At 41.4% G+C, this 14,347-nt stretch overlaps 1 protein-coding gene across 1 annotated transcript in view; it reads right to left on the reverse strand.

Annotated features, from left to right (window-relative positions):
• LOC144684657 (plasma kallikrein-like) overlaps positions 1-14,347 on the reverse strand; it is a 103,766-nt gene that overhangs the window by 49,591 nt on the left and 39,828 nt on the right. Inside the window, exon 7 of the mRNA XM_078548734.1 lies at positions 3,233-3,392. Within this exon, the coding sequence (XP_078404860.1) occupies positions 3,233-3,392 (160 nt within the window). The remainder of the gene's footprint in view (positions 1-3,232; positions 3,393-14,347) is intronic.

Here is a 14,347-nt window from a genome sequence, read left to right on the forward strand (position 1 = left end):
AACTGAAGCATAACCTCCCTACTTTTGTATTCAATTCCCCTCACAATAAATGATAACATTGTATTAGCTTTCCTAATTACTTGCTGTATCTGCACATTAGCCTTTTGTGATTCATGCACTAGGACACCCAGATCTCTCTGCACCTCAGAGCTCTGCAATCTCTCACCATTTAGATAATATATTTATTTTTTATTCTTCCTGCCAAAATGGACAATTTCACATTTTCCCACATTATACTCCATTTGCCAGATCCTTTCCCACTCACTTGACCTATTTATATATATTTTTAGCCTCTTTATGTCTTCTTCACAACTCACTTTCATACCTATCTTTGTGTCATCAGCAAATTTGGCAACCATCCCTTAAATCCCTTCATCCCAAGTCATTTATATAAATTGTAAACAGTTGAGGTCCCAGCACTAATCCCTGTGGCACACCACACGTTACATCTTGCCAACCTGAAAAAGACCCATTTATACCTACTCTCTGCTTCCTGTTAGCGAGCTAATCGTCTATCCATGCCAATATGTTAGCCCCCCATACTATGAGCTTTTATTTCCTGCAATAACCTTTGATATGGCACTTTATCAAATGCCTTCTGGAAATCTAAGTACAGTACATCCACCGGTTCCCCGTTATTCATAGCACATTACTTCCTCAAAGAACTCCAGTAAGTTGGTTAAACACATTTTGCCTTTCACAAAACCATGTTGACTCTGCCTGATGACTGTGAACTTATCCAAGTGCCCTGCTGTAACTTCTTTAATAAAAGTTCTAACATTTTCCCTATGACAAATGTTAAGCTAACTGGCCTATAGTTTCCTGCTTTCTGTCTCCCTCCCTTTTTGAATAATGGAGTAACATTTGCTATCTTCCAATGTAATGGGACCTTCCCCGAATCTGGGGAGTTTTGGAAAATTAAAACCAATGCATCAACCATCTCACTAGACACTTCTTTTAAGACCCTAGGGTGAAGTCCATCAGGACCTGAGCTCTTGTCAGCCCACAGCTCCAAAAATTTACTCAGTACCACTTCTCTGGTGACTGTAATTTTCCTGACTTCCTTCCCCATTTCCTTTTCCTGGTTTATAGCTGCTTCTGGGATGGTACTTATATCCTCTATAGTGAAAACTGATGCAAAGTACCTGTTCAATTCATCTGCCAATCTGCTTGTTTTCCATTATCAATTCTCCAGACTCACTTTCTAAAGGACCAATGCTCACTTTGGTAACTCTTTACTTTTTAAAATATTTATAAAAACTCTTACTATCTGTTTTTATATTCCTGGCTAGCTTTCTCTCATTCTCTAATTTTTCCCTCTTTATTAATCTTTTAGTCATCCTTTGCTGTTCCTTATATCCTGCCAAATCTTCTGACCTGCCACCTATTTTTGCACAATTATATGCTTTTTCTTTAAGTTTGATACTATCTTTAACCTTTCTAGTTAACTACGGATGGTGTGTCTGTCCCTTGGACTTTTTCTTACTGGTTAGAATGTCTCTATTTTGTGCATTCTGAAATATCCCCTTAAATATTATCCACTGCAAATCCATTGGCTTATCCTTCAGCCTACTTTGCCAATTCACATTAGCTAGCTCAGCTTTCATGTCCTCATAATTGCTCTTAATTAAATTTTAAAACTGAGTCTCAGACCCACTCCTCTCTCCCTCAAACTGAATGCAAAATTCAATCATATTATGGTCACTGCTTCCTAGGGCGCCTTCACTGTGAGATCATTAATTACTCCCATCTCATTGCACAATACCAGGATTAGTGTAGCCTGCTTTCTGGTTGACTCCAGAACATGCTGTTGTAAGAAACAATCTTGAAAACATTCAATGTACTCTTCATCTAGGCTACCTTTTCCCATCTGACTTTTCCAGTCTATATGTAAATTAAAATCTCCCATCTCTAAAGGGGCACCAGTGAACCATATGGGTTTTTTTATGACTATCAATGATAGTTTCATGGTTTCTATTACTGAGACTAGCTTATAACTCCAGATTTATGAACTGAATTCAAATTCCACCAGCTGCCTTAGTGGGAATTAAATCCATGTTCCCAAAGCATTAGCCTGGGTCTCTGGATTACTAGGCCAGCAATATTAGCACTATGCTACCATCTCCCATCATTCAGCATGATGTCCAAATACTTGGTAGAAAAATATTCATAATCATCTATTCCTCAATAAGGATGGATTTTTAAAAAATCAATTCCACTTAAGTAAGAAACAATGTAAGCAATGTACATAAAACAAAACTGATCCAAAGTTGGGCTGGCCATCTAACAAATTATGTTAAATGTCAGAAGTACTGAAGAAAAAAATTGAAAGGCTATGTGGAAAAAGCAATGGAATGGAATTAATTAGATAGCTTTGCCAAAGACCCAGCACAGGCAACTAATTTCCTTCTGTGCATACGACTCAGTGGACAAAATGTAATGCCCTCCACTAAGGCGAGTTTGATGACAAAGGGACGTTTAGTCAGGTGGGAGGGTGCCAGGTGGGACCCTTCCCGCCCCACAGCCAATTGAGGCCCTAAGGTTAATGCCCACTTAAGGGCCTCACCCTGCCGCCACTGGTATTCACCCAGTGGTGGCAGGGGGCTCCCTAATGAATGTGGGAAGCTCGAAAAGCAAACCCTGCTGGGGTCACTTACGGGCTCCCGGCTTGGGGGTGGGGTGGGGTTCCTCGTTCAAAAGCAATCAGTGCTTGATCAACAGACTCGACATTGGGAGGGGGTTGCAGCTAAAAGCCACACTGCCCATCCTTGGTGTCAATCCTCCACCAGCCGGCAACCCCCATTCCACGATCACTCACCTGCAGTCTGGATCCCTCGGCAATCCTGGGCATCAGCTGGGTGTATTGCCGGTAGCACCCACCAATATCCCAGTGGCACTATTTGCAATGACAGCTGCCAGCCTCTGCTTGGCCAGTGGCTTTCATGGGGTGGAATTTCTGCACCCCCCCGCACTGTCCATGATCCCAGGGAAGGCCCACTCCTGCCCAATTAAATGACTGATTGGCAATTAATGTGGTGGGTCTTCCCAAAAAGAGGTGATGTGGGACTCTCACCAGCTCTCCAGCTTACAACTGAAACCCCTCTCATCTCCATTAAAAATCACCCAATGTTTCCACTTCAGACTGAAATTTCACTACCAAGTTAGAAGAAATTTTTTAAAAAGGAACTTCCAGTTTAAACACATTTCCAAACACACATAGCAGCCAAATTACCTTCTACGGTCAAAGTTCCACTCTTTTTTAAGAAAAGTGAAGAATAAACACCGAGGGTGATAAGTGCAAATTTTTTGACAGAATATGGCATCAGGTGCGAGGACCCAAGTAATATCATTTCCAGGAAAATCTATGTCTTTAAAAAGATCAGCTGTGCACCCTGAAAGTAAATAAAACAATGTGAGCAAATGAGAGCAAAGATATAAACTGGACAATTCTTTAATAAGGGTCGTTCGATTGTATAGAACTTGAGTATTGCTGAAAAAATAAACATGTCTAAGCTTTTTGCCTTACACTCCATAGAACCACAGAAAAGTTACGATGCAGAAAGAGGCCATTCAACCCATTGTCTCTGCACCAGTCAAAAAGAGAAAAAAGAAACTTGCTGCTCATTTTAATCCCACTTTCCAGCTCCTGGTCCGTAGCCTCGCAGGTTACAGCACTTCAGGGTACTCCCAAGAATAGCAATTCAAGGGGAAAACAACATGTTATACTGTATGAGAAGAGCGTGCTGATTGGTCGGCCAGTGGTATTGCCATGGGAAATGCACCGCTGATGGTGACTGACAGTTAACTGCCAAGCATTGTTTGAAATTTAAACCACGCAGTTTGACCTTGGTTTGTCAAGGTATTACCCTGAGGAATGAGTTAGTGAATTGTTGTCACTTATTTTGTTCAGCTGAAACAGGCACAATGTGTGTACATGTTCTTTCTGTCTGCAAAGAAAAGGGTCTCCTTTTAATGTATGTACATACATTAATATATGTAGTACATGCAAATGCGCCACATCGCGAACCCAACTGACAATCTTAAATTGGCTGTCAGCGTAATTCTTAGCACATTGAGGATTATTTAGCAAATGCTGTCCAATCACAGAATCACATCCAATGTTAGACACTGTGTTTTGAGTTTTGCAAGCACGGGCTGGTTGGGTATGGTCTGCACCCTGCCCGTTGCGAACAGCGACTGGGACATGCTGTTTGATATGCTCCGCCAGTCTTTGGGACATACGGCCAAAAAGAAGTTCGACCTATCGTACAAATGTGTAATGTGGCATAAGAATTTCAATGCCAGTGTGATGCTAGGTTTTTGTGTGATGTAATTTTCTATTAATAACCCCACAGCAAACTCAAGATAGGATGAACTCAATGAGTTAATTTATTTGCTCAGGCTCAAAATGTGGGAAGAGTGTCGTAAAATTGCCTCCTTTGCATTCATACAATAAAAGAGGGATAGAGAAAAGAAAGATTTACAGTGCAAAGACGACAGAGAAAATAAATATTGTTTCATGTGGGTTCCAGAGTTCAGAATCAAAGTCCAATAAGGTATTCCTTCACAGATGTTGGCAGACTGAAAACCGAGGCTGTATAATTCACCTATGCAGTAAAATTGACGTCACATGATGAGATAGGCATGCAAAGATGAATCGTCTTATAGGCAATGGTACAGAAGTTCCAGCAGAAACTGTATAGATGTGGCCAGGTATTCAATCTAGGCAGAGCTCCTTTTCTGTGATGCTAATAGTTGGATGGTAAAATGATAGACTGAGATTTTGTAGTACAGCAAGGCAATATTATCGGTTACACAAGCTCTCCACATTGTCTTTGAAAAGGGATGTGTATCCCACATCTGGGCCTCCGAGATTGTTAAAAGTCCCAACCATTAAGAATTGAAAGGAAGGTTGTGGGGCCATTTGTCCTAGTAAACGAATAGACTCTGGTTGGCAATCTGGGTTATGAAATGCAGATGGCCTTTGTGTAGATCTCTTTGAATTTCATCTGTGCAGCCCACAGTGTAGTCATTAGTGTCTCTTCAGAGATAACAAGGTGGGTGTTTCCCTGATACTGCCAGGTAGCTCCTTTTGTTTGAGGGTCACAGGCAGACATAAGTTTAGACATTTTAAAAGGTCTTTGTCCAGTTTTTAAAATTTTGGAAATACCCATAAGGATATCTATGTAAAAGAAGTTCTTGTTGTGAATAACTAGTTGTGATTCCAGGCCTTTTTCTCTTATATCTCAGATAGAAGGCCAAAACAATGTATGTGCTTAACATAGTCACGTATGGCAAAAGTTGCTTCACAATTGTACTTCCATCTGCCATCTTATTTTATTAGATGAGGTTTTGAGCTGTGATTTTAGTTTTCATTCTGTAATGTAATGGTTTCCTGATGTCCAAAATTTAAAAAAAACAACCTGATGTTCTGTATTTTTTTAATGATATACTTTACCACAAGTTTTACACTGAAAGTTCACTTTTGAGAATGAAAACTTCTTCATTTCTATTTCTAGATCACCTGTTGTCTCAAGAAATCACTACGTATTTGGTTACTTCAATGTTCCAGCGTCATGTAAAGAAATTGTATTTATCCTGAGTCAAGTTCCTGTAGAAGAGTATGACCTGGTCCTCTGCATTGGAACCTGTATACTTAAATAAATTTCATTATTTTATAAGTATTATGTGAAGTACAATCCCTGCAACAATAATAATTGCCATAAGGTATTTTCCAAAATTTAAGATAGATCCATTTATCCTGTAAAAGTGAGTCCTGTCCAAGAGAATATTGAAGCTATTCCTTCTCCCATTCTTGGCATGAGATGTGAAATAGTTTTCCCAATATCACCTAACCATTTTGGAATTTTATTCGCTTCCTCCAGCCTGACTTCAGTTAAAGGTTTGTTTAGTTGTTGTATAAGCTCTCTAATATTCTGATTTGTTTACACCAAGACAATTCCTGTTCTTTCAAATGACTAATTAGTGTAGCTCTTTGTCAATCTCAAATTAATTTTTCTTTCATTAGTTGATCAATTAGTGTCTCTATTTTTTATCTCTGACAATGATCATAGTTCTTTTAGAGATAGTCTCAGTATTGATATGAGAGTTTCTTTCTGAAATTCTAAATAATCCTTTAAGCTTTTGATGTTAAAACCTTTATCCCCATTCTGCTATTTGCTTGATTTGAATTAGCAATTATATCTATGGTGTTTTCTGTTGAATGATGTTTTTATTATTTATAATGTTGTCAACATTAACTAACATACCTGTTGCTGACCGCAATTCACTCAGCTCATAAAACAATAGCGTTTATTCCTGCTGTGGTGTCTTGTAATGTTTTTGTTCTATTTTATTTAATTATGATTTTTTTTCCAATTTTTTGTTTTATTAAATCCCATCCTTGGAGCTTACACAAATAATGAAGTGAATAAACTTTTGCATTTGATGCTGTTACTTGATCATCATCATTTTTAATCAGTAAGGGAATCAAGGGTTATGGGGAAAGGGCAGGAAAATGGAGTTGAGGATTATCAGATCAGCCATGATCTCGATGGGCCGAATGGCTCCTACGTCTTATGGTCTTATTGATTCTGTTTGAACATGGCTGATGTGTATTAATCTGTACGACAATTTTGCTATGACATAATGGTCCTTTTATAAATCCACAATATCTTGTATTTCCCACATTAACTGTTTTCCCTCCTAAGATTTCTCTCTCCCAGCAGCTTGATGAATTATATCCTTTCATTTGTTCTATATCTGTTTTCCCTCAAAATATGGCATAGAAAGTTATGCCTGTGAAAATTGTCAAAAAAGGAATTATGCACACTTGATGTGTTCCTGGCAGATTTGCCTTAAAAAGCTTATACCCAGTTGTGGGATTCACTTTAGTTTCATTTTTTCAGTCTTTTGATAAGCAACCTACATTTACTGTATTATCTATATTTATACAGTCGTCCCAAACAATATCCATTTCTGATTACCCATCCGAATTCCAAGTTTTTAACGAATTTATCTGTATAATATTGTGTAGTACAAAAAACTGTCACATTATATGATTCTGGAATTTCTAAATTATTCCACTGATGTTCTTATTGATATTCCCATCTCCTAAATGTTTCTTTCTTTCCATTAATTATTATTTTATAAGGGATGTAAGGACTAAGAGGGTATAATGATTGTCCCCAACCCTCAATTTTATTTAAGGCTAGTGTTGTTTCATAATGATTCCATACATATCCTTCTTCCTGTCCTTTCTTTGTCTTAGGCGGTTTCTGTATCTTTTCCCATGTTACCAAACAACAATATCCTAAATTTTTATAGCGCTTTTTATGGGGCAGTTCCTTTAGTAACTATTCAGGTGACAGGTCAAAATTGTTAGTAGTTTCTTTCAGGGAGTCAAGGGCCTGAGTTTTGCACTCGTCGAGTCCGAGCGATCGGTGGGCCCGGGAGCAGTCATGATCGGCCCCCAACTGCGATTTGATGCTGGCTGGGCATTAATTGGCCAGCCAGCATGAAACTTGCACTGAAAAACTCAGCACTGCCGGGGTGGGGGCGGGAAGAGTGCAGGCGACGATGTCACCGCGAGCACGGTGAGCCTTTCCACTGAGCTCACTGAAGGCAGAGTCATTGGAGACACTATACAGATGGATAATATTGGATGGCTGAGTAAAGCTATTTGTATCTCTTCTAGTGCTCCACTTACCGCCGCAAATCGAAAGTGGTTTCATTAAAGCTTCCTTTACTTCATAGTTTTCCTTTCCACCACTCCTGCTGGTTCAGTTGATAACGTATATCGTCCTAGAGGGGGATTCTTTTTTCTTTTGCCCATTCTTGGAAAGCTTTAGAAATAAAGGTCAGAATTTTCCAGCCCTGCTGCTTTGGGTTCTCCTGCGGAGGATGCGATGAACCATTCAAACGCCCATTGACACCGGCACAACTGGAAGATCTCACAGGTGGGAGCGCCGGAAAACTCCGGTCAAAGACACTGCCTCTGTCAAAGTGCAATACCTTAGGCATTCCCACAATAGGAATTAACTCTCTTTCAAGAGCTCCAATAAGCGCACATTCCATTCCATCTTTGGTGGGGATACGCCATACAAAATTAGTACAATGGTCAACACAAATGAGTGCATATTTGTATCCACTCGATTTAGGTAATGGTCCAATAAAATCAATTATAATTCTATCCAATGGTTCTCTACCACAGTCTACCACAAGCCTATCTCCACTGGTCAATATACCCTTTGGGTTTCTTACAGTTCCACACACAATAAAATTGCTTTTATCGGCAACCTTGTAAAGAGGGCTCGAGCCATTTGCTCACCATACAAGCTTGATGCTGAAATAGGGCACATCAAAGGCATCCTGCAGCATAGTGGCTACCCTGATCAGATCATTTCACGCTGTATATCACGCATACTCATGAACAGACCTAAGGTCATCACTTTCAGCCCTGAAAAGTGCCCAGTCTACCTCAGATTACCCTGGAATGGCAAGGTATCTCAAACATTTGAGCAACAGGTGAACAATGCAGTAGCAACACGAGTGCTATTCACCACTAAAAGGATGCTGCCATCAAGCCAAAAAGGTATTCTGCCTATCACACAAATGAGTAATGTGGTGTATGAATTTCAGTGCCATGTGATGCTAGGTATATAGGCCGTCCGTCCCAAAGACTGGTGGATCGTATCAAACAGCATGTCCCAAATGCTGTTCACAATGGGCAAGGTATAGACTGTACCCAACCAGCCTGTGCTTGCAGCCCTCCCAGCTGTGGGATCCTCTTGCAGGAATTCACCAAGGCTCTTTAGACTGCACCTTCCAAACCCACGACTATTACCATCTAGAAGGACAAGGGCAGCAAATACATGGGAACAGCACCACCTGGAAGTTCCCCTTGAAGTCACACACCATCCTGACTCGGAAATATATCGCCATTCCTTTACTGTCGCTGGGTCAAAATCCTGGAGCTCCCTTCCTAACAGCACTGCGGGTGTACCTGCAGTGGTTCAAGAAGGAAGCTCACCACCACCTTCTCAAGGGCAACTAGGGATGGGCAATAAATGCTGGTCCAGCCAGCAAAGCCCACATCCCGTGAATGAATTTTAAAAAAACAGTGTCCAACATTAGATGTGATTCTGCGATCGGACAATATTTGCTAAATAATCCTCAGTGTGCTAAGAATTATGCTGACAATCAATTTAAGATTGTCAGTTGGGCTCACAATGTGACACATTTATGTGTACTGGAAACTACGTATATTAATACACAGGGCCCTGTTCCTTATAGACAGAAAGAACATGTACACACATTGTGTCTGTTTCAGCTAAACATTCATTCCTCAGGGCAATGCCTTGACCAATCAGGGTCAAACTACCTGGTTTAAATTCCAAACAATGCTTAGTAGTTAACTGTCAGTCACCATCACTGGTGCATTTTCCATGGCAATCATAGTCCACTTGCCAACCAATCAGCGCTCACTTCACAAGCAGTATAAATTGTTGTCTTCCCCCTATATTGGAATTCTTGCAAGTGTCCTGAAGAGTGCAAGATGAAAAGATTCCACATGTCTCTCCTTTCAGCAGTACAAACGTGGGTCAATTACAAGCAGAGTCAGGAGAATTTATAATGCGGAATAGAAAAATGGCAGAGAAGCTAAATGATTACTCTGTGTCTATCTTCACTGAGGAAGATACATGAAATCTCCAAGAATTAGAGATCAAAAGGACTAGGGAGAATGAGGGATTGAAGGAAATTAGATTAGAAAGAAGGTTGCATTGGAGAAACTAATGGAACTGAAGGTAGATCAGTCCCCAGGACCGGCTATTCTACATCTCAGAGTGTTGAAAGAGGTTGCTATGGAGATAGTGGATGCATTGGTGATCATTTTCCAAAACTCTATAGATTCTGGAACAGTTCCTGAAGACTGAAAGGTGGCAAATATCACCCCACTATTTAAGAAGGGAGGGAGAGAGAAAACAGAGAACTGCGGAACCGTTAGCCTTACATCAGTAGCAGGGAAAATGCTAGAATCTATTATAAAGAGTGTGATAAATGGACTCTTGGATAATAAAGATCTGATTGGGCATAGTCAATATTGATTTATGAATGGGAAATCATGTTTGACAAACCAGTTGGGGTTTTTTGAGGATGTTACCAACAGAATTGATAAAGGGAAGTCAGTGGATGTAGTGTACTTGGATTCTCAGAAGGCTTTTGATGAAGTCCCTCACAGGAGGTTGATTAGCAAAATTAAAGCACATAGGATAGGAGGTAACATACTGGCATGGATTAAGGATTGGCTAACAGGCCGAAAACAAAGAGTAGGAATAGACAGGTCATTCTCGCGTTGTCAGGCTGTGACTAGTGGGGTGCCACAGGGGTCAGTACTCAGCCCCAGCTGTTCACAATATATATCAATGATTTGGAAGTGGCATCCGAATATAATATTGCCAAGTTCGCAGATGACACAAAGCTAGATGGGAATGTGTGTTGTGTAGACAATGCAAAGCAGCTTCATGAGGATTTGGACAGACTTAGTGAGTGGCAAGAACATGGCAGCTGAAATATAATGTGGAAAAATGTGAGGTTATCCACTTTGGTGGGAGAAACAGATGTGCAGCGTATTTCCTAAATGGTAAGAGATTAGAAATTGTAGATGTAAAAAGGGACCTGGGTGCCTTCATCAGTAAGTCATTAAAAGCTAACATACAGGTGAGCAAGCAATTAGGAAGGCTAATGACATGTTTAGCTTTTATCGTAAGAGGATTTGAGTACAGGAGTCACAAAGTCTTGCTTCAATTATACAGGACCTTGGTTAGACCACACCTGAAGTACTGTGTGCTGTTTTGGTTCCATTACCTAGGAAGGATATTATTGCCATAGAGGAAGTGCAATGAAGGTTCACCAAACTTGTCCCAGGATGGAGGGACTGTCCTATGAAGTGAGGCGGGGAAACTGGGCCTGTATTCTCTAGAGTTTTGAAGAATGAGAGGTGACCTCATTGAAATCTACAAAATACTTAAAAGAATAGGCAGGATAGATGCAGGTAAGATGTTTTCCCTGGTTGGGGAATCTAGAACCAGGAGATACAATTTCAAAATAAGTGTGAAGTCACTTAGGATCAAAATGAGGAGATTTTTTTTTACTCAGAGGGTTGTGAATCTTTAGAATTCTCTACCCCAGAGGGCTGCGGAAGCTCAGTCATTGTGTATGTTTAAAGCAGAGATTGACAGATTTCTAAATACCAATGACGTAGAGGGATATGGGGATAGTGTGGAAAAAGGTACTGAAGTGGATGATCAGCCGTGATCATGTTGAATGATGTGCTGACTGGCCTACTCCTGCTCTTGTTTTCCTATGCTAAGACAGTTGTAGTTTTGTACATTCCTCTGTCAACCCCTTGCAATACCTGGGCTCAGCTTTGGGCTTGGGCCGTACAAAGTTTTGTGACTTTGTTTAAGGCCATGTAATGTGTCACCAATTTCCATCTTCCATCTGGTTCAGCAGCTCCTAGCAGTGGAGAGTTAATTCTAGAATTTTACTTTATTAATACTCCCTGTTCTTCAAGTTTGTTAATAGTCTCCATTAGGGATGGTTTGTCATTTCCCTCTTTAATTATCATTGTTTTTGTACATTATGATATCCTCCTTTGTTGAGGTTTATTCAAATGTACATGCCAAATTGCTTTGCAAATTGTTGTCATCCTTTATAATATTTTCTTTTGAGGTTTTCAAGCCTTTCTTTGCTTTTTTCTGATTAACATAGTCTTATCTGATTGTGACTATACATGTATTTCTCTGTCATCAGGTTTTGTTTCGTAGTGAAAGATTGATATATGTTTGGTTGTCCTATTAGGATGTCTGCAGACAGGATTTTTACCGCAGCTAAATGTAAACTTTTTGTTTTTGTCCCAGTAGTAACATGTAATTTTACAATAGGGACTTAAGCAGTTTTATTTCCTTCATACGCTAAAAGATTTTCATATTTTTTTACTTGAGAATCATCTGTAACAGAGTAAATAATAGATTCTTTGATAACTGACATATCAGAGCCAGTATCATGATATATATTATAGGGTCCTTGATTCCCTTTTGTCCAAGGGAAACCTTCTTCTTGTCCTAGTCATTCCTGAGTTTTTGAGTGACATCCTCATCGAATGCTGCCTCCTCTTTTACCATTTTCACTTTTTTAGGTTTACTGGCGTTATCTCTAGAACTGTTCAGCTTTGGGGCTTTACGAGTAGCTAGGACACTGTGGTCTTGTCCATGTCTTTCCTATTATCATCCCGTCTGGGGGTTCTGTGTTGGTTACATGGGCTGGATTTTCCAGTCCTGCCAGTGACAGGTTTTGTGGCAGGTAGGAGCAGAAAATCCAGGGAGAGGCCAAAATTCAGAATTCTGCTAGCAGGAAATCAATTCAGAATATTCCCCTCACCATTTGCATGCCAGACTGATGGCGGGTCGGGTTTCCTGCTGATCCATGTCGGGATCGTCATTTGCATGCATTACCATGTCATGAATATTCATATTAAACACTTCTCACTGCAATCACATTCCCCCTCCCAGCCACAACAGCGGGAAATTAGACTGGTCTACATCACGAGCAGATATAAGTGGTGTGCAGCTGTCTGCCTTCACTCTGCTCATGACTTTGAGGTGAGTGCAGCATTCAAAGCCTACCTGCCACAGTGTTGCTCAGGGTTCTCACCAATGCCAGTGTGACGCCACATTGGTGGGGGTGTAGGGTTGTTCTGCTCATGGTGGATACCTTCGTACTCGAGGAGGACAGCACTCAGTTTGTGCTGTGGGTCTCAGGCAGGGTTGCACTCTGAAACAGGGGCCAGCATTGCAACCAGGGTTGGGATTGGGGTGGTGCGGAGAAGGATGACAGACACATGGAGGACCATGGGGTATGGTGGGGTTAGGAGGTAGGGAAATGATGGCAGGCAGAGGGGAGACTGTGGGTGGGGAAGCTGGAGCCCGACATGGAAGACTGGAAGTTTTGTCTGCTCATCGTTACAGGAATCCACATCTCACAGCCCTTGACACATAAATGTATCAAGAAGGTGACAGTAATGGTCATCATTACATGAAGTTCACATTCAATGAGGCTAGCCAGGCTGGGGTTTGCAGCTATCTCAGGCTTCCCCAGAGTATAGGGTACAATCAATTGCACACAAGTGGCTTTGAGTTCTCCATGGCAGCAGCTCGTGGTGTCATTAACAGGAAAGGTTTCCACTTCCTGAATGTTCAACAGGTATGCGATCATCAGAAACACATCATGCACGTTTGTGCCAGGTCCCTGGGAGTTCCCACTCATACTTCCTGAGTCACTCCCAGGCTCCTCACATTCTTGAAGGGCCTTGGCAGTTACATGAATGGTTGCCTGGGGATATGGGGTACCCGCTCAAACAATGGCTCATGACACCCGCACGTCATCCTCAGAGTGCCTTGGTGGAGAGATACAATGCAGTGCATAGCAGACCATTGGCACCCTGAAAATGTGTTTCCGATGCTTGAACTGCTCAGGTGGGGCCTTGCAGTTCTCTCTGTAGAGGGTGTACCACATTATTATGGTCTGTTGTGCCCTTCACAACCTGCCACTTCAAAGGGGGAATCCTTTGCCAGAGCAAGAAATGAAGGAGGCTGAGAGCTCCCCAGACAGAAGAGCAGCAAAGGCAGGAACCTGAAGAGAGAGGTGAGGGTCAGCTTCCACATGAGGATGCCACCTAAGAAGCATGACATGGGAGACTTGCCCATGCCACACTGATAGCCACAAGATTCCAGGAGTAAGGTGCAGGCAACTAGACATTGCCACATTTCTTCAAGTCCCTTAGTGCCACGCCACTGAAAGGCCTTTACAACCAGTAACATCGAGAGCAAGTTCAGCATTTGGACTTGAATCTTCAACCCTCATGATTCACCAGGCCCTAATCTTTGGAAAAGTCAGCAGTGAATCCTGCAGCCGTGCAGGGAGTGAAAATCGACACAACAGCTGCGAGCTGCCATTTTACGTGGACAGACCCGCCCAGCGTGACACGAACCTGGAAGCGCTGAGCGCTCCCTGTGCGGGCGGGGGGGTAGGCTGAGTCAGGGCCTGCGCTCTTTTGCGTGCATCAGAAATCTCCCTGAGACACAGAGCTGCCTCAAGGAGATTAGTTTGAATTTGAAAAATTCCAGCGAGGACTGCTATTTATTAAGTATGAGTTTTGCAGGAATTCCTTATTTAACCTCTAGTATATCAGATGGTAACTTTGTTTAGAATGGTTTAAAATATTATTTAACCTCATGCCCTAAGTGGTGGGTGCCACCTGTTAAGAGTTCTGTTATCTTTACACCCT

This window comes from Cetorhinus maximus, chromosome 1 (genome assembly GCF_964194155.1).
Source record: "Cetorhinus maximus chromosome 1, sCetMax3.hap1.1, whole genome shotgun sequence".
In the NCBI taxonomy this organism is placed as follows: domain Eukaryota; kingdom Metazoa; phylum Chordata; class Chondrichthyes; order Lamniformes; family Cetorhinidae; genus Cetorhinus; species Cetorhinus maximus.